General features: G+C 46.7%; 1 protein-coding gene across 1 annotated transcript in view; it reads left to right on the top strand.

Annotated features, from left to right (window-relative positions):
* Nucleotides 1–20,454, top strand: part of CROCC2 (ciliary rootlet coiled-coil, rootletin family member 2) — a 219,227-nt gene that overhangs the window by 122,347 nt on the left and 76,426 nt on the right. Inside the window, 2 exon segments of the mRNA XM_074964244.1 lie at nucleotides 1,500–1,679; nucleotides 2,891–3,025. Of these exon segments, the coding sequence (XP_074820345.1) occupies nucleotides 1,500–1,679; nucleotides 2,891–3,025 (315 nt within the window).

Here is a 20,454-nt window from a genome sequence, read left to right as displayed (position 1 = left end):
GGCTAATGTACCATAGTGCGCCTTACCTGGGGCACAGCGACCCCTGGGTAACGTATCATGGGGCACCTTATGCAGGGCACTGTGACCCCTTGATAACATACCATGGGATACCTTCCCCAGAACATGGTGACCCCTGGGTAATGTACCATGGGGCGTCTCACGCAGGGCAGGGTGACCCCTTGGTTATATACCATGGAACACCTTACCCGGGACAGGGTGTGACCCCTGGGTAACTTACCATGGAGCGCCTTACCCGGTGCACAGTGACTCCTGGGTAACGTAAAATGGCAAGCCCTACCCAGGGCACGATGACCCCTGGGTAAATTACCACAGGGCTCCTTATCCAGGGCCCAGTGTCCCCTGGGTTACATACCATGGGGCACCTTTCTTTGAGCATGATTACCTCTTGGTATCATACCATGGAGCACATTACCCAGGGCACGGTGAGCCGTGGGTAATATACCATGGGGCATCTTACCTGGAGCATGATGACCCGTGGGTAACATACGATGGGGAGCCTTACCAGGGGCATGGTGACCCTTGAGTAACATACCATGGGGCACCTTTCCCAGGGCATGGTGACCCCTTCATAACTTTTCCAGGGCCTTTTCTGCAGAACTGCTACTTAGTCATTTGGTCCCCAGCCTGTAGCAGTCTATGGGATTCTTCCTTCCTAAGTGCAGGACTCTGCACTTTTCCTTGTTGAACCTCATCAGATTTCTTTTGGCCCAATCCTCTAATTTGTCTAAGTCACTCTGGACCCTATCCTTACCCTCAGTATATCTACCTCTCCCCCCAGCTTAGTGTCATCTGCGAACTTGCTGAGGGTGCAATTCATCCCATCATCCAGATCATTAATAAAGATGTTGAACAAAACTGGCCCCAGGACCGACCCCTGGGGCACTCCACTTGATACTGGGTGCCAACTAGACATTGAGCCGTTGATCACTACCCGTTGAGCCTGACAATCTAGCCAGCTTTTTTCCACCTTATAGTCCATTCATCCAATCCATACTTTTTTAACTTGCTGGCAAGAATACTGTGGGAGACCATATCAAAAGCTTTGCTAAAGTCAAGATATATCACATCCATCACTTTCCCCATGTCCACAGAGCCAGTTATCTCATCATAGAAGGCAATCAGGTAGGTCAGCCATGATTTGCCCTTGGTAAATCCATGTTGAGTCTTCCTGGTCACCTTCCTCTCCTCCACATAGTAATATGATGAAGACTCCAGATCACAGGCTAGGTTTCCCAGGACTGCTACATTGTGTATTCTTTGTCCTAAGTGTTGTCCTCCGTGCTGGCCGGAAGCATGACATGCACAGTAGCTGGGCCATCACAGCGTTAACCCTCTCCCTGACCTCTCTATCAGGCAAGCCCTGTATGGAGTGCCACATGGCTCTGCACGCAGCAGGGTGAGGGCTGTAACTCCTCAGGAAGGTTTGTCCCCGTCCAGACCTGTCCTTAACAGCCTGCTCTGCTCTTGCTCGATGTCAGGAGAGCTTATATCTGGCACTGAGGGAGGAGAAGGAAGAGGCTGTGCACTGGCTGCAGCAGGAGAAGGAGGAGCTGCTGTCCAAATGTGAGGCTGAGAAAGAGGAGCTGGCTGAGGAAGTACTGAGTTTGCAGCAGGAGTGGGATGAAAGCCTTCTCCTGTTGGAGAATGACAAGCAGAAGGTAAGCAGGGAGAGCAATGGTCCTGGAGGAGCACGGGCTGCAGGAAAGCTCCAGTCCCGGCCCCTCCCAGAGGAAGGTGCTGTGGGGAGTGGTATAGCGTGCTGGCTGTGGGGAACCCAGAGAAGGGCTTTGGGGATCTCAGAGGAATGGAGAACATACCTTACAAGAGAAGACTTAAGGAGCTTGGCTTGTTTAGCCTAACCAAATGAAGGTTGAGGGGAGATATGATTGTTCTCTATAAATGTGTCAGAGGGATAAACACCAGCAAGGGAGAGGAGTTATTTAAGTTAAGCGCCAGTGCAGAACAAATGTCTATAAATTGGCCATAAACAAGTTTAGGCTTGAAATATGCAAAGGTTTCTAACCATCAGAGGAGTGAAGTTCTGGAACAGCCTTCCAAGAGGAGCAGTGGGGAAAAAAAATCTAACTGGCTTCAAGCCTGAGCTTGATATGTTTATGGTGGGGATGGTATGTTGAGGTTGCCTACAATGTCATGTAGCCAATCTGCAACTGCTAGCAGCAAATATCTCCAATGGGCGGAGACAGGACACTAGATGGGACGGGACACTAGACGGGACACAGAGAATTCTTTCCCAGGTGTCTGGCTGGTTGGTCTTGCTGAAATGCTGAGGGTCGAATTGATTGCTATATTTGGGATTGAGAAGGAATTTTTACCCAGGTCAGATTGGCAGGTTTTCGCCTTCCTCTGCAGCATGGGGCAGGGTCACTTGCAGGTTTAAACTAGTGTAAATGGTTGATTCTCTGTAACTTCAAGACTTTAAATTGTGATTTGAGGACTTCAGTAACTCGGTTAGGGGTCTATTACAGGTGTGGGTGGGCGAGGTTCTGTGGCCTGCAATGTGCAGAAGGTCGGACTAGATGATCATGATGGTCCCTTCTAACCTTAAAGTCTATGGGTCAGTGAATCTACTTCAGGCCCAGCCTGTGCCAGCGGGAGGCGCTGTGGGGAGTGATTTTGAGTGCTGGGTGTGGGTAACCCCACAGCTACTACAGGCCCAGCCTGTGCTAGCAGGAGGCTCTCGATTGAATGGCATAACAGTGCTAGCTGCAAGTAAGTGTACAGCTACTGCAGTCCTAGCAGGGGGTACCTGTGGAGAATGTCCTTCCCTCCCAACATGCTGAGCTCCTGCACTTGACCTTCCACGTGTGCCATTCTTGAATGATGGCTCCTGTCTGTTGCATCCTGCCAGGCGCTGTCCCTGAAGGAAACAGAGAAGAGTCTGCTGTCAGAGAAGCTCAGTGAGGCCCAGCGGGAGCTTATGAATGCCAGGATGGATATCGACCGGGTGAAGCTGGAGGCTCTGAACCGCCAGGAGCAGGATAAGGTGAGCTCAATCCTTCTCTAGACACCATGTGGCCCAAACAGTCATGTGCCCTGCAGGATCCTGCAGGCTGGAGTTCTGCTGTGGCCAGCCCTGCAGCAGGAAGGTGCTTAAGCACATGTCGAATTCCAGGCATGTGAGTGATCCCATTGAAGCTGATGAGTATGAGTAATGGTCAGGATTGCCTGTTTATCCTCCATGTTGCTAGCCAGTTATTTGAAAGCTCCAGATGAATTCTGGGATACAACAGGAGGGATGATAGGAGTTGGACCCATAGTCAGACAGTTCCTCTGCACACTGACTGGTATCTCCTAATCTGCCGTGAAAAGTACCCAGAATGCATAGTGCCTAGAAACAGCAGTTGGTGCCTGGGATACCTACCTGCAGTGCAACACGCTTCTGGAAGTACAGCACTGTGCAATGTGGATGTGAAGCTTCAAAGGGAAAGTAGCTTTAAGCTGGGGCATGCGCACAGGGTGGACACACCGTCGGTGCCGTTACATTGGTCCACTTACATCGATACACACTAGACTGCCACAACTTCTGCATGTAGACAGAGCCTTGCTATGAGAATAAAAACTCGCTTGGGTGGAGAAGTGAACAAGTCTTTCACTGCCTCTGTTAAGGCTAAATCCGCACTCTGGCACTTCAAGTGCAGAAGGGGAGGCCTGCAACGATTCTAAAAGTTAATACTGGCCACTCCAGGCTTATATTAAACTCCTAAGGTTACAGCTTTATTCTGACCTTGGATTGGTAGATGCTGCCATCACCCAAGTACAGAACCCCTTTAAGAGCCCAGGAAGGCACACCCGGGAATTCTTTTCTGTGGGGTACCCGCAAGCCCTTTCACCCCCGCGCTCCGGAGAATCATAGAATCATAGAATATCAGGATTGGAAGGGACCTTAGGAGGTCATCTAGTCCAACCCCCTGCTCAAAGCAGGACCAATCCCCAACTAAATCACCCCAGCCAGGCCTTTGTCAAGCCTGACCTTAAAAACTTCTAAGGAAGGAGATTCCACCACCTCCGTAGGTAACACATCCCAGTGTTTCACCACCCTCCTAGTGAAAAAGTTTTTCCTAATATCTAACCTAAACCTCCCCCACTGCAACTTGAGACCATTACTCCTTGTTCTGTCATCAGCTACCACTGAGAACAGTCTAGATCCATCCTCTTTGGAACCCCCTTTCAGGTAGTTGAAAGCAGCTATCAAATCCCCCCTCATTCTTCTCTTCTGCAGACTAAACAACCCCAGTTCCCTCAGCCTCTCCTCATAAGTCATGTGTTCCAGTCCCCTAATCATTTTTGTTGCCCTCTGCTGGACGTTTTCCATGTTTCCACGTCCTTCTTGTAGTGTGGGGCCCAAAACTGGACACAGTACTCCAGATGAGGCCTCACCAATGTCGAATAGAGGGGAACGATCACGTCCCTCGATCTCCTGGCCGTGCCCCTACTTATACAGCCCAAAATGCCATTGGCCTTCTTGGCAACAAGAGCATACTGTTGACTCGTATCCAGCTTCTCGTCCACTGTAACCCCTAGGTCCTTTTCTGCAGAACTGCTGCCTAGCCATTCGGTCCCTACTCTGTAGCAGTGCATGGGATTCTTCCGTCCTAAGTGCAGGACTCTGCACTTGTCCTTGTTGAACCTCATCAGATTTCTTTTGGCCCAATCCTCTAATATGTCCCTCTGTATCCTATCCCTACCCTCCAGCGTATCTACCTCTCCTCCCAGTTTAATGTCATCTGCAAACTTGCTATGGGTGCAGTCCACGCCATCCTCCAGATCATTAATGAAGATATTGAACAAAACCGGCCCCAGGACCGACCCTTGGGGCACTCCACTTGATACCGGCTGCCAACTAGACATGGAGCCATTAATCACTACCCGTTGAGACCGACAATCTAGCCAACTTTCTATCCACCTTATAATTCATTCATCCAGCCCATACTTCTTTAACTTGCTGGCAAGAATACTGTGGGAAACCGTGTCAAAAGCTTTGCTAAAGTCAAGGAACAACACGTCCACTGCTTTTCCCTCATCCACAGAGCCAGTTATCTCGTCATAGAAGGCAATTAGATTAGTCAGGCATGACTTGCCCTTGGTGAATCCATGCTGACTGTTCCTGATCACTTTCCTCTCCTCTAAGTGCTTCAGAATTGATTCCTTGAGGACCTGCTCCATGATTTTTCCAGGGACTGAGGTGAGTCTGACTGGCCTGTAGTTCCCAGGATCCTCCTCCTTCCCTTTTTTAAAGATGGGCACTACATTAGCCTTTTTTCAGTCGTCTGGGACCTCCCCCGATCACCATGAGTTTTCAAAGATAATGGCCAATGCTTCTGCAATCACATCCGCCAATTCCTTTAGCACTCTCGGATGCAGTGCATCCGGCCCCATTGACTTGTGCTTGTCCAGCTTTTCTAAATAGTCCCAAACCACTTCTTTCTCCACAGAGGGCTGGTCACCTCCTTCCCATGCTGTGATACCCAGTGCAGTAGTCTGAGAGCTGACCTTGTTCATGAAGACAGAGGCAAAAAAAGCATTGAGTACATTAGCTTTTTCCACATCCTCTGTCACTAGGTTGCCTCCCTCATTCAGTAAGGGGCCCACACTTTCCTTGGCTTTCTTCTTGTTGCCAACATACCTGAAGAAACCCTTCTTGTTACTCTTGACATCTCTTGCTAGCTGCAGCTCCAGGTGCAATTTGGCCCTCCTGATTTCATTCCTACATGCCCGAGCAATATTTTTATACTCTTCCCTGGTCATATGTCCAACCTTCCACTTCTTGTAAGCTTCTTTTTTATGTTTAAGGTCCGCTAGGATTTCACCGTTAAGCCAAGCTGGTCGCCTGCCATATTTACTATTCTTTCGACACATCGGGATGGTTTGTCCCTGTAACCTCAACAGCGATTCCTTGAAATACAGCCAGCTCTCCTGGACTCCTTTCCCCCTCATGTTATTCTCCCAGGGGATCCTGCCCATCAGTTCCCTTAGGTTGTCAAAGTCTGCTTTTCTGAAGTCCAGGGTCCGTATTCTGCTGCTCTCCTTTCTTCCCTGTGTCAGGATCCTGAACTCGACCATCTCATGGTCACTGCCTCCCAGGTTCCCATCCATTTTTGCTTCCACTACTAATTCTTCCCGGTTTGTGAGCAGCAGGTCAAGAAGAGCTCTGCCCTTAGTTGGTTCCTCCAGCACTTGCACCAGGCAATTGTCCCCTACCCTTTCCAAAAACTTCCTGGATTGTCTGTGCACTGCTGTATTGCTCTCCCAGCAGATATCAGGGTGATTGAAGTCTCCCATAAGAACCAGGGCCTGTGATCTAGTAACTTCCGTTAGTTGCCGGAAGAAAGCTTCGTCTATCTCATCCCCCTGATCCTGTGGTCTATAGCAGACTCCCACCACGACATCACCCTTGTTGCTCACGCTTCTAAACTTAATCCAGAGACACTCAGGTTTTTCTGCAGTTTCATACCGGAGCTCTGAGCAGTCATACTGCTCTCTTACACACAGTGCAACTCCCCCACCTTTTCTGCCCTGCCTGTCCTTCCTGAACAATTTATATCCATCCATGACCGTACTCCAGTCATGTGAGTTACCCCACCAAGTCTCTGTGATTCCAATCACATCATAATTCCTTGACTGTGCCAGGACTTCCAGTTCTCCCTGCTTGTTTCCCAGGCTTCTTGCATTTGTGTATAGGCACTTGAGATAACTTGCTGTTTGTCCTGCTTTCTTAGTATGAGCTGACCAAAAAAAAAAGGAAATTAGCTGTTGCCACCAGTTAATTAAACAATGTGCACAAACCTCTTAAGACACAAAAATCCAGTTTTGTCCTAAAAAAAGGTAAATTTTATTAATAAAAAGAAAGAAAGAAAGAAAATACATTTGGGAACTCAGGCTACTGCTAAATTTTAAAAGAGCAACTACAAAGATTAAGCATCAAGAATAGTTTTTTTGAGATCCAGCTTAAAGGTTACAAGCAAAACAAAAGCATCTGCGGTTAGCACAGAGGAATCCACAAGCCATAATGAAATAAAAGGGATAAACCTAATTGCGTCTTCCTAATCTACTTACATATCTGTGGTTTTAAATGAGTAGTTTCTAGGTATGATATTGATGATTTTTTCATACCTGGCCCAAGCTTCTTACAGCATAACTGCTGTCCTGCCCGCCTCTCCCCAGGAGAACAACAGACAGACAGAAGGGGAGTCTTGTTTCAATTTTAAAAAGTTCTAGCCTTCCCATTGGCTCTTTTCGCCAGGTGCCCACTCACTTCCTTTTACCTATGCATAGCAATGAGACTTTTTAACGCTTTACAGGTAGAGCAATTAGAGAACAGCTACTAAGAGGGATTTTATAGCTACTGGCTGGCTGGGTGTCCATAAAAGGGAGCCCCCCCCCACCCCCTTCATTTATCACAGCCTCCTACATTCACTGAAAAAGTGACTGATCTTACAAGTCAGATGACTTGGCCAGTCTAAATCTACTTCCTGGCTGAAGTTTGTTGTTATCAGAGTCACATCACTCTGCATAGAGTGCTGTTACGGGCCAAAATTAAGGCACATAGGCAGCGCTGTGTGCTCGACCGTTGCTTATGCTGTTGGTCCCTGTAGTTTGCTTGCAGAATCCATTGTGAGGTTTCAGTGAGCTAACACAATGTTGGGGGGTTTGGTTTGATTTGGTTTTACACTCAGAAATGTATGCATGACATTAGTGAGGGCTCAGCCACCAGATAGATCATTCCAAAGGAGAACATGCACATTAAAGAATAGTCCCTTAACACCAAGCAAACAGTACAAGAAGGCTATAAAACTCCAATCAGAACTCATCTGCAAAGCATTGACATTGGAAAGATTGGGTGGGAACCAAAGGGAAATCAGATGCAAAGAATAACTTCCCTCAATGACTATAAACATCCCCCTACCCCCAAACATCACTGAGTGGGAGGAATGGAAATAACCTGTTGTGGTGTACTGGTGTGATCAAAAGGGGAATCATAGAATCATAGAATATCAGGGTTGGAAGGGACCCCAGAAGGTCATCTAGTCCAACCCCCTGCTCGAAGCAGGACCAATTCCCAGTTAAATCATCCCAGCCAGGGCTTTGTCAAGCCTGGCCTTAAAAACCTCTAAGGAAGGAGATTCTACCACCTCCCTAGGTAATGCATTCCAGTGTTTCACCACCCTCTTAGTGAAAAAGTTTTTCCTAATATCCAATCTAAACCTCCCCCATTGCAACTTGAGACCATTACTCCTCGTTCTGTCATCTGCTACCATTGAGAACAGTCTAGAGCCATCCTCTTTGGAACCCCCTTTCAGGTAGTTGAAAGCAGCTATCAAATCCCCCCTCATTCTTCTCTTCTGCAGACTAAACAATCCCAGCTCTTCCAAGGGAGAGACCTTGTTCCCTTGGAAAATGTTCCATTTGATTCCCTGGGCCCACTTGTATTCTCATTGAAGTCAACAGAAAAAGTTTCCTTGATTTCTATGGGGAAAGGATTGGACTTTCATCTTTAACCCCGAGGTGGGATGTGCAACTGTGTGAATAACTAGACTGTAAACCCTTTGTTGCTGGATCTGTGTTTTTTAGCTACCTCTCAAGATTCATGCGTATACACATTATGTGGCATTATATAGACAATAATAAAAGTCACTAATATACATTCCAACAGCAGATTTCTCTAGGATAGGGATTGACGTATCGAGGAGTGCAGGCCAGAGGGTGGCACAAAACACCTCTCCTTACTGCCTTCCCTTCCACCACATGTAAGAGAAGTAGCAAAACAGGATCTAGTCAGTTTCACCTTCCTGAGCTCTTCTCAAGACTAGCCCAGAAACAAGATGAAACTGACAGAGCTGGTCAGTTTTGCTTTGCTTTATTGCTAGCTCATAGAGAGAAGCAGTGTGGAGGCTGAGGATAATCCAGGCGGAGCAGTGAAGGGGAAGAACAGAGAGGGGCCAGGGGTGGAGGGCAGGGAATGGGGATGAAACCATGGATCAGCAGGTAGGGGAGGAGGCAAAGGAAGGGAGAGCAGGAAAAGAAGCAAAGGACAAAACTGAGAGAGAACAGAAGAGGGAGATGGGGCAGGGAGGGAGGGGGAAAGGGAGAAAATCCTCAGGAAGAAAGGAAAGGCACGTGCAGAGCTTTCTCTGTGTGTGGCAGCCATAGCCACCTTCCCTCAGCACCCAACGTTCTCACACACACAGATTTATGCTGGACTTGGGGCACAAATCAAGGCTGTCAAAGCCTGCTGTGGAACATTCATCCATGGGAACATCAGGTGTTTTGAAGTTTTGTGATCAGGCCACAAAGCAGGATTTAATTAGGCCCTTAATTACTTGATTGGATTTGATTATGGTTAGAAGACATCAAGTGCCATGGATGTGCTAAGGACAATTATCCCTCCCCCATCATGGCTGCTCTCCCACAGCATTCTCCCTCTCTGAGCATCACATCAGACAGAGAGGGGAAGTGACACCCCTTAGGTCACACAGAAAGTCAGCCACAGAGGCAGAATCAGAAGCCAGATCTTCTGAGTCCCAGTCCCATGTGGTATCCTCTAGCCCAGTGACTTTCAACCTTTCCAGACTACTGTACCCCTTTCCGGAGACTGATTTGTCTTGTGTTTCCCCAAGTGTCACCTCACTTAAAAATTACTGGCTTACAAAATCAGACATAAAAATACAAAAGTGTCAGAGCACACTAGTACTGAAACATTGCTACTGCCTCATTTTTACCATATAATTATCAAATAAATCAATTGGAATATAAATCTTGTACTTACATTTCAATGTATAGTATATAGAGCAGTATAAACAAGTCGCATGAAATTTTAGTTTGTACTGATTTCACTAGTGCTTTTTATGTAGCCTGTTGTAAAACTAGGCAAACATCTAGATCAGTTGATGTACCTCCTGGAAGACCTCTGTGTACCCCTAGGTGTATGCATACCTCTGGTTGAGAACCACTGCTCTAGCCCATATCTCAGCCCAAATCCCGCTGCACTCTTGACCTCCCTTGAACTCACCTTAGCACATCCCTCTTCCTTGTCCTCAGATATTGCCGGTTACCTGGCTCCTGCCCTTGGCCTCCAGCCAATCTACTGTCTCCCTGTCCTCTGAGATATTTCCTTGATCCTACCTTCCTCTCTAGCTGCCAACCCTCCTCCCTCTTGCCTCCATACTTCTCAAGCACATGCTATACTCCCACTGCCTCAACTTCCCCCGTTTACACCTCCTGCAGTTTGGCTGCTTGCCCCTCTTCTTCTCAAACTGCCTTTAGCCAGGTCACCAACAGCCTCTCCCTGACCAAGCTGCACAGCCTTTTAGCCTAACTGTACGCTCCCCTAGACACAGCTGATCACGCTCTCCTCTGGATAGAAAGGCCCTGCTCTCCTACCAAACACTCCTTCAGGGTTGCCTTGGATGGTTCCCCTTCTGAGGCCCACAGTGCTCTGTCATTGGCTCCCTCCAGAATGTCTTCCCTGGCATTGCCAAGGATTTACACTGAGAATACACTGCTGAGGATGTGTGACGTTATGGACATAATCTGGGACCGTATAGATCATTGTTGCAACCAAAGTCCTGTAGTGGCACCAAATCTTATATAAAAGGGGTCAAATGGGGTGTCTAAGACAAGGTTATGGTTTGCTGATTATGATTAAGCTGTCTATATGTGTGTATCATTTTTGTAGTTGAAGTTATGAATATTGGCTCTATACTGTCTATAGTTCAAACTTGTGCTATGCTTCTGGGTGACACCCCAGATAAGTTGGTGTCAGCTCTACCTAGCCTGCTTGGTGGCCCATTAAGGACCATCAGCTATACAATTGACCCACTGAGAGAAGGCAGACATGCCTTGGGACTCAGCAAGGTATGCAGGGACATGCCTATGGACAGAACTCTGAGGTGTTTCCATGCCATGTGATGGACAACTTGTCTTTGGAACAAAGAAAGAAAGACCACATGGCAAGAGAATATAAAAAGCTGCTGCAGCTCCTCCATCTTGTCTTCAATCCTGCTTCATACCTCTGGAGGAACTTTGCTACACTGAAGCTTTGAACCAAGGACTGAAAGACCCATCCCAGCTGTGGATGTACTCCAGAGACTTAATTTGAACCTGCAGTTTATTCTATCACTGCTGCAAGCCTGAACCAAGAACTTTGCCATTACTGTATGTAATTGATTCCATTTAACCAATTCTAGCTCTCATCTATATCTTTTTCCTTTTATGAATACACCTTTAGATTTTAGATTCTAAAGGATTGGCAACAGAATGATTTGTGGGTAAGATCTGATTTGTATATTGACTGGGGTCTGGGGCTTGGTCCTTTGGGATCGAGAGAACCTTTTTTCTTTTATTGGGGTATTGGTTTTCATAACCATTTGTCCCCATAACGAGTGGCACTGGTGGCGATATTGGGAAACTGGAGTGTCTAAGGGAATTGCTTGTGTGACTTGTGGTTAGCCAGTGGGGTAAAACCAAAGTCTTCTCTGTTTGGCTGGTTTGGTTTGCCTTGGTGTGCATAGAAACCCCAGCCTTGGGCTGTAACTGCCCTGCTTTAAGCAATTTGTCCTGAATTGACACTCTCAGTTGGGTCCCGCCAGAACCAGCATCGTTACAGTGGCGTAGTCATGCTTGGATCCACCGAACCAGGTCAATTAAACTTTAGGTCAGAACCCCACGCTATCCAAATTTGAATTTTAGTATTGAGAGTTGAGTTGGTTAAAGAGCAGTTGCAATGAGTGAGCGAAGAGCATATGGCAAAAAAACTCTGGAAGATCTGTGTTCAGAAAAGGGGATAAGCTTTAGAAAGAAAGCTACAAATCAAGAAATGAGAAATCTGTTAGTGGCCAGTGATCAGGAGGCAGGAGCACAGCCCTTACCTGAGGCTACAGAAGCTGCAGAAAAAATTAGAGTGCAAAAGGTAACAAATAAACTGCAACTTGAGCATGAACGGAATCTAGCAGATCTTCGATTGCTGGAAAAGCAAAAGAATGCTGAGTTTGAAAGAGAAGGTGCTGAGAGAGATAAAGAGGCTGCTGAGAGAGAAGAAAAAGCTCGTAAGGGGCGTTTGGAGCTGCTGGCAGATGAGGAGAAAGCTCGACAGGGTCAATAGGAGACTCACAAGATGGAACAGGAGATGGCGAAACTTCAGCTCCAAGTCATGGAAGAGCGGAGAAAGTCATCGCCACCTGGTACTCCACTTCCCCACTGCCACAAGAAGAAGTGGGAAAGGATGTGTCCCATTTACAATGATACTGAGAACATAGAGGAGTTTTTGTCCACCTTTGAATGCCTCTGCAATCTGTACCAAATCCCTGATGATCAGTAAATGCCTGTTCTGCTGACCAGGCTGACTGGGAAAGCCAGGGAGGTATTTAATGAATTGGGGGAACAAGAAGCCTTGGATTATGAGCAGTTTAAAGATTCTGTGTTGAGGTGGTTCAAGGTTACTCCTGATTCTTACAGAGTTAAGTTTAGAAAATTTAAAATGTCCAATGATTGTACTTTTGTAGAATGTGCTCATAAGCTGATGGGTTTTGTTAAAAAGTGGGTTGTGGGAGCAAAGGCGCATGGGAGTTTTGAAAAACTGCTGGATTTAATAACTTTGGAACAGTTCTTAGACATCGTGCCTGACCATGTGAGAGCAGCTGTGTGTAATAGGGACCATGAGTCAGTCCTACGGGCTGCAGAGATTGCAGATGCCCATACCCAAAACAGGGCCTTAATTTGACCTTAAAACTCATATTGAAGCTAAATATGGGAAAAATAATGCAGAGTTTATTAGCAGTGCAGAAGTGAATGGAGTGAGGTGTATGGCATGGAGGGACACCGCAGCAGATATTACTCTGGTTAAAGCAAGTCTTGTCAGGGAGGAAGATTACTGGCCAGATGAAAGTGTAACTGTTATACCCCTATCTGAGTATATTTTGTCAGGGTGCCTTTGGCTAAAATCCACCTTAAATGGAAGGGATTTGAGGGCACCATGGTTGTGGGAGTGAAGAACACAATCCCTAAGGATCTTATGATTGGAAATGATATTAAAGCTATGTTCAGTCAAGTTAACACAAACCAGGCACAGGAGAGGATGAATCCCAAAGTTGTGTCTATGGAGGGTTTTTCCAAAAATTTATCTTTGGAAAGTAGCTGTTTGTCTGTGAATGAAGTTTCTGACTGTCTGTCTAATGTCTCAGAAATGAATCTGGAATTAGATCAAGCACAGAAAAAACTCATTGGTCAGGACAATGTTTCTCAAGAGCAGATTAAAGTGGATGGTCAGGTTGAAGCAATCAGCAGGTTATCTCAGGTGCTTATATACAAATGCACAAAGCCTTGGAAACAAGCAGGGAGAACTGGAGGTCCTGGTGATGTCAAGGAATTATGATGTGATTGGAATAACAGAGACTTGGAGGGATAACTCACATGACTGGAGTACTGTCATGGATGGTTATAAACTGTTCAGGAAGGACAGGCAGGGCAGAAAAGGTGGGGGAGTAGCACTGTATGTAAGGGAGCAGTATGACTGCTCAGAGCTCCGGTACGAAACTGCAGAAAAACCTGAGTGTCTCTGGATTAAGTTTAGAAGTGTGAGCAACAAGAGTGATGTAGTGGTGGGAGTCTGCTATAGACCACCGGATCAGGGGGATGAGGTGGATGAGGCTTTCTTCCGGCAACTCGCAGAAGCTACTAGATCGTACGCCCTGGTTCTCATGGGTGACTTTAATTTTCCTGATATCTGCTGAGAGAGCAATACAGCGGGGCATAGACAATCCAGGAAGTTTTTGGAAAATGTAGGGGACAATTTCCTGGAGCAAGTGCTAGAGGAGCCAACTAGCGGGGGAGCTTTTCTTGACCTGCTGCTCACAAACCGGGAAGAATTAGTGGGGGAAGCAAAACTGGATGGGAATCTGGGAGGCAGTGACCATGAGTTTGTTGAGTTCAGGATCCTGACAGAGGGAAGAAAGGTAAGCAGCAGGATATGGGCCCTGGACTTCAGGAAAGCAGACTTCGACTCCCTCAGGGAACGGATGGGTAGGATCCCCTGGGGGACTAACATGAAGGGGAAAGGAGTCCAGGAGAGCTGGCTGTATTTCAAGGAATCGCTGTTGAGGTTACAGGGACAAACCATCCCGATGTGTCGAAAGAATAGTAAATATGGCAGGCGACCAGCTTGGCTTAACGGTGAAATCCTAGCGGATCTTAAACATAAAAAAGAAGCTTACAAGAAGTGGAAGGTTGGACATATGACCAGGGAAGAGTATAAAAATATTGCTCGGGCATGTAGGAATGAAATCAGGAGGGCCAAATCGCACCTGGAGCTGCAGCTAGCAAGAGATGTCAAGAGTAACAAGAAGGGTTTCTTCAGGTATGTTGGCAACAAGAAGAAAGCCAAGGAAAGTGTGGGCCCCTTACTGAATGAGGGAGGCAACCTAGTGACAGAGGATGTGGAAAAAGCTAATGTACTCAATGCTTTTTTTGCCTCTGTCTTCACTAACAAGGTCAGCTCCCAGACTGCTGCACTGGGTATCACAGCATGGGGAGTAGATGGCCAGCCCTCTGTGGAGAAAGAGGTGGTTAGGGACTATTTAGAAAAGCTGGACGAGCACAAGTCCATGGAGTCAGATGCACTGCATCCGAAGGTGCTAAAGAAGTTGGCGGCTGTGATTGCAGAGCCATTGGCCATTATCTTTGAAAACTCATGGCGATCGGGGGAAGTCCCGGACGACTGAAAAAAGGCTAATGTAGTGCCCATCTTTAAAAAAGGGAAGAAGGAGGATCCTAGGAACTACAGGCCAGTCAGCCTCACCTCAGTCCCTGGAAAAATCATGGAGCAAGTCCTCAAGGAATCAATTCTGAAGCACTTAGAGGAGAGGAAAGTGATCAGGAACAGTCAGCATGGATTCACCAAGGGCAAGTCATGCCTGACTAATCTAATTGCCTTCTATGACGAGATAACTGGCTCTGTGGATGAGGGGAAAGCAGTGGACGTGTTGTTCCTTGACTTTAGCAAAGCTTTTGACATGGTCTCCCACAGTATTCTTGCCAGCAAGTTAAAGAAGTATGGGCTGGATGAATGGACTATAAGGTGGATAGAAAATTGGCTAGATTGTCGGGCTCAACGGGTAGTGATCAATGGCTCCATGTCTAGTTGGCAGCCGGTATCAAGTGGAGTGCCCCAGGGGTCGGTCCTGGGGCCGGTTTTGTTCAATATCTTCATAAATGATCTGGCGGATGGTGTGGATTGCACTCTCAGCAAATTTGCGGATGATACTAAACTGGGAGGAGTGGTAGATACGCTGGAGGGCAGGGATAGGATACAGAGGGACCTAGACAAATAGGAGGATTGGGCCAAAAGAAATCTGATGAGGTTCAATAAGGATAAGTGCAGAGTCCTGCACTTAGAACGGAAGAACCCAATGCACCGCTACAGACTAGGGACCGAATGGCTAGGCAGCAGTTCTGCGGAAAAAGACCTAGGGGTGACAGTGGACGAGAAGCTGGATATGAGTCAGCAGTGTGCCCTTGTTGCCAAGAAGGCCAATGGCATTTTGGGATGTATAAGTAGGGGCATAGCGAGCAGATCGAGGGACATGATCGTCCCCCTCTATTCAACATTGGTGAGGCCTCATCTGGAGTACTGTGTCCAGTTTTGGGCCCCACACTACAAGAAGGATGTGGATAAATTGGAGAGAGTCCAGCGAAGGGCAACAAAAATGATTAGGGGTCTGGAACACATGACTTATGAGGAGAGGCTGAGGGAACTGGGATTGTTTAGTCTGCAGAAGAGAAGAATGAGGGGGGATTTGATAGCTGCTTTCAACTACCTGAGAGGTGGTTCCAGAGAGGATGGTTCTAGACTATTCTCAGTGGTAGAAGAGGACAGGACAAGGAGTAATGGTCTCAAGTTGCAGTGGGGGAGGTTTAGGTTGGATATTAGGAAAAACTTTTTCACTAGGAGGGTGGTGAAACACTGGAATGCGTTACCTAGGGAGGTGGTAGAATCTCCTTCCTTAGAAGTTTTTAAGGTCAGGCTTGACAAAGCCCTGGCTGGGATGATTTAATTGGGGATTGGTCCTGCTTTGAGCAGGGGGTTGGACTAGATGACCTCCTGAGGTCCCTTCCAACCCTGATATTCTATGATTCTATGATTCTGTGAAGCCCTAACTGAGGAAGGAAAGGGTAGAATTTTGATGGGTGATGGATTGTAAGCTAGTACAGCTTATAAAAGTGAACCTGAAAAAGGTAACTATGATTTGCTGGAAGTAGCTCAGTGTAGTGAGAAGAGCAGCGTTTGTCTGTGAGGAGTGGCAATGTGCCTGGGAAGGAAAGTTTGGATGAGCCTAGGCAGCCTTGTGAGCTGATGGCTTTGTCTAGTCAGCAGTGTGGGAAGGCGAGGATAGTGGAAGATGAGTGTCGCTATACCTTACCTGTTACCTGTGTAGAGAATTGTGACAGTGAAGGAAATGTGCCTGAGTCTGTCAGGGGTATTGACTTGCCGATGGAGGGAGCTACCCCGGTCTCCAAGCAGTTGTCTGTGAACAGGCCTGTGTGCTGGGACAAGGGAAATGAGATCCCAAGCTGTGTGTCTGGGAAAGGAGAATGTGTCTCCGGCTCTTCTTTGTCTGTGGAGCAGACAGAAGGTGCCTTTCAGCCTGTGATGGTTGAAAATAGTGTAGTTGTCTCAGAGGTGATTCTGGATGTAAGTGAGACCCAGAAAAAGTCTGTTGTTGCTCAGGAAAGTGTTCCTTTAGAGCAAGCCCTAGGTGAAGAGGGTAAAGGCAGAATTTCTGTGAGGGTTGAATTGCTGCTTAGAAAAGCGCCTAGGGAAAGGAATTCTCATGGTAGTGTTTGCAAGCAGTTTACTACAACTGAAGGGTGTGAAAGTGATTTAACCAAGAAAGTTTCAGTTCCTAACAGCCAGAAATTTTCTATGGTGAATGGATCCACTGACTTTCCTTTTGAAAAATCCAGTGTGGATAGCTTTGAGAAGGTCTCAGATGGAGTGAAAGCTGTTAAGTTGAAGAGTCCTATAACCAAGTGGCTGTGTTTGACCAGCTTGTTGGGGAGACAAGCTTGTTGAGAGAGGAATGTCTCCATGCTGATTCTGGAGTGAACAGTCTGTGTCTCAGGTTCGGAGGGAAGACTGGGTAGCTGAGTCTGCAGGGCAGAACAGCTGTGTAGTTAATCTCTCGAGAATGCAGGGGATGGCAGGTATACTCTCATCTCTAGACACTTTGGATATGACTTGTATTCTCTCAGTGAACTTAACATCTGATTCCATGTGGAAGCCAAGGTTGGTAAGGGAAGGACCACAGAACTTTGAGTCTAGCTTGTTAGTGAAAATGGATGGTATCTCTTTAAGACAGAGTCCAGCCTTGGAATTGGTAGCAGTTAAGGATATGAAAACTGGTGAACTGGCTCCTGTCTGTGGTAATGCAAATTACTTGGCTGGCAGGGAGAAGACGGACTTGCTAATAGCTATTAGCACAGAGAGCACACCCAATCAGCCAGTGAATTCTGTTAAACTAGAGAAATCAGGGTTTGATCCTTCAGGACAGGAAGGAAAGAGAGACCTTAATTTTGCAAAGGGAAGCCACAGGCTAACCCTGAAAGACCAAACCCCAATAGTATTGAGCCAAAGGTGTGGAATAACAAACATGAATGTAGATGGACACTTGCAATGAATTTGTTGTTATTGCTCATGGTAATTTTGGTAACTAATATGTTGCTATTACCAAAAACTGTAAAAATGTACAAAGTGCCTAATCTTTTGGAAAATCCCTTGAACATGTTAAAAGGAATACATGAGAACGCACTTTGTGTTAAGAGGCCTTGTTATACTGATGTTGCACAGTTAAGGGCTGTAAACAGTATTGGAACTTTTCACAGGGCAAAAGACATTCCAGACCTGATGTGTTGTATGAAAAGGGAAACGGAGGCACACTACCACATTGCTTTCATGGCTAAATGCCAAGATTCCTGTATATAAACAACAGTAATATCTACATTAAGTTGATGTTAATTGGGTTCCAAACATTTGCCAGAGCTTGCATGGATAAAGTAGTTATGTTCCTTAGCTCTTGGCAAGATCACATGAGACATACAGGAACCATGCTGCAAAAGCAGTTCCAATCCACTATTGTTCTAACCAAGTTTTACCTTGAGTTTGTAAAGAGATTCAATCATGTTATTGAACATGACTTTGATAAACCGTTTCCGTTATACACCAATACTTGCTGTAGTAAGACAGAACCGAGGAGGGAAGCTCTTGGGATGCAGTCATTGATGTTTGTGTCATCCCTTCCTGCATCAATTCTGTGTTGGGGGTGTGACGTTATTGATATAATCTGGGACCGTATAGATCATTGTTGCAACCAAAGTCCTGCAGTGGCACCAAATCTTATATAAAAGGGATCGAATGAGGTTTCAAGTGCTGCCCCTGCCCATGAAACCCCCTGACAGGTTTGTGCCTTCCTTGGCTCAAGTGTGGTTTTCTCTCCCCTGTTGCTGTGTGAGAGACCCACACAGATCTCAGGGAAACCACTGACACTAGCCCTATACATGGCTGCCCAGAGCTCCGCTGACTAGAGTATGGTTCCACACAGGCCTGAAATCAGTATGGTGTCTTGTGGACATGGAGCCATTTGGGAGGACTAGCTGGCAGAATTGGGGCCTTCCTTTAGTACACAGGAGAAACAGTGCAAGTGAGCAAGTGGTCAAATGCTATTGGCTTTGGGCATCTTTGGGGCTACTTGTAGCAATACTAGGTGTACAGTAATACAGACAGAAATGGGTAGGGGGAGCGCATCCCTTTAAAGCCCCTCCTAAGGCGGAGTACCTTGATACAGGCTATTTCTTGCATCCAGAACAGAAAGCCCTAGTTTGTGAGGAGCCCAAGGAAATGCCAGGGGATGCTCTGTGTATGGTTTATGAGTAAATCTGCAGGAGCTGTAGCCGTGTAAATGCTGCTGGTGGGATACCACACAAATGAAAATGTTTTCATAGAATCATAGAATATCAGGGTTGGAAGGGACCTCGGCATGTCATCTAGTCCAACCCCCTGCTCAAAGCAGGACCAATCCCCAACTAAATCATCCCAGCCAGGGCTTTGTCAAGCCTGACCTTAAAAACCTCTAAGGAAGGAGATTCCACCACCTCCCTAGGTAAGGCATTCCAGTGCTTCACCACCCTCCTAATGAAAAAGTTTTTCCTAATATCCAAACTAAACCTCCCCCACTGCAACTTGAGGCCATTATTCCTTGTACTGTCATCTGCTACCACTGAGAACAGTCTATATCCATCCTCTTTGGAACCCCCTTTCAGGTAGTTGAAAGCAGCTATCATGCAGATATCCCAGGAATCCCCACTGAAGCCTGGATAATGTAAAACATCCAGGAGGCTGCAGAGAAAATATACATGGACACAGAGAGAGAAGAGAAATGGGCAAGAATTAACCAGCTTTAACTTGGAAAAAAAATCTAAGTGGGCCTCAAGCTCCCAAGCACTCACACAGCCGAGGAAGCCTGCTGAGTTCAGCAGCATTGCTCATATGAGTTAAGTAAAGCACTTGAGTTTTGCAGGATCAGGGTCTAGGGCCTTTTGGCGGACGGGGGGAAAGCACAAATCTACAAAGCAGGGAGGAGATGCTGAGGCGTGACAGTGGATAACATCCATTGTATCCCCATGCTGGTGCAAGTCTGATCCTCCTCCTGTTGGAGCTGATTAGAGTTTTGCCAGTCACTTCCTGGGGCCCATAGGCTGTATCCCCGTGGGCCATATCTTCAGCTGGTGCAAATCAGCATAACTCCATGGAAGTCAGTGCTGCTATGCTAATTTTCACCGGCTGGGTATCTGGCCCGTAACATCCCAACCCAGAGAGGTAACGGGTTAGTTCAAGCACCTTTGGAATTCTGTGTGTAGCAGTTTTGGGTGCCCCATTTCAAGGAAGATAGTGGCAAACGGGAGTCAATTCAGAGAGAGGCAACAAAAGTGATTGCAGGTTCAGAAGGACTGGCCTATGTCTGGGAAAAGGCGACAAGAATGAAATCTTTGTATAGTACAGTGCAGGACCCTGAAGGAGTGCAAGAACTGTGCCGTATTAAAGGATGGGAACATGACAGAGAGGGATGATTGTATAGAGTAGCTCAGGGAGGAGTGACAAAATAATGGGATCAAACTTCACAAAGAAAAATTTAGGCTAGACATCGGGAAAAATTTCCTAACAATAAGGGCAATTAAACCATGCAATAATCTTCTCAGGGAAGTGCTGGAAGCCCCTTTGCTGGAGCTGCTCATACTTGGTCTAGATTAGCAGTTCTGCATTGGCAGGGGGCTGGGGTGGATGATCTAACAGGTCGTCTTTCATCTCTGCATTTTATGATTCTATGAATTTTAGCTCCATTAGAAATGCAGAAGAGAAAACATCCTGGG

Source organism: Natator depressus, chromosome 9, assembly GCF_965152275.1.
Source record: "Natator depressus isolate rNatDep1 chromosome 9, rNatDep2.hap1, whole genome shotgun sequence".
Classification (NCBI taxonomy): Eukaryota; Metazoa; Chordata; order Testudines; family Cheloniidae; genus Natator; species Natator depressus.
Note: the sequence above shows the minus strand (reverse complement) of the source record. Positions and strands in the feature narration are given on the sequence as shown.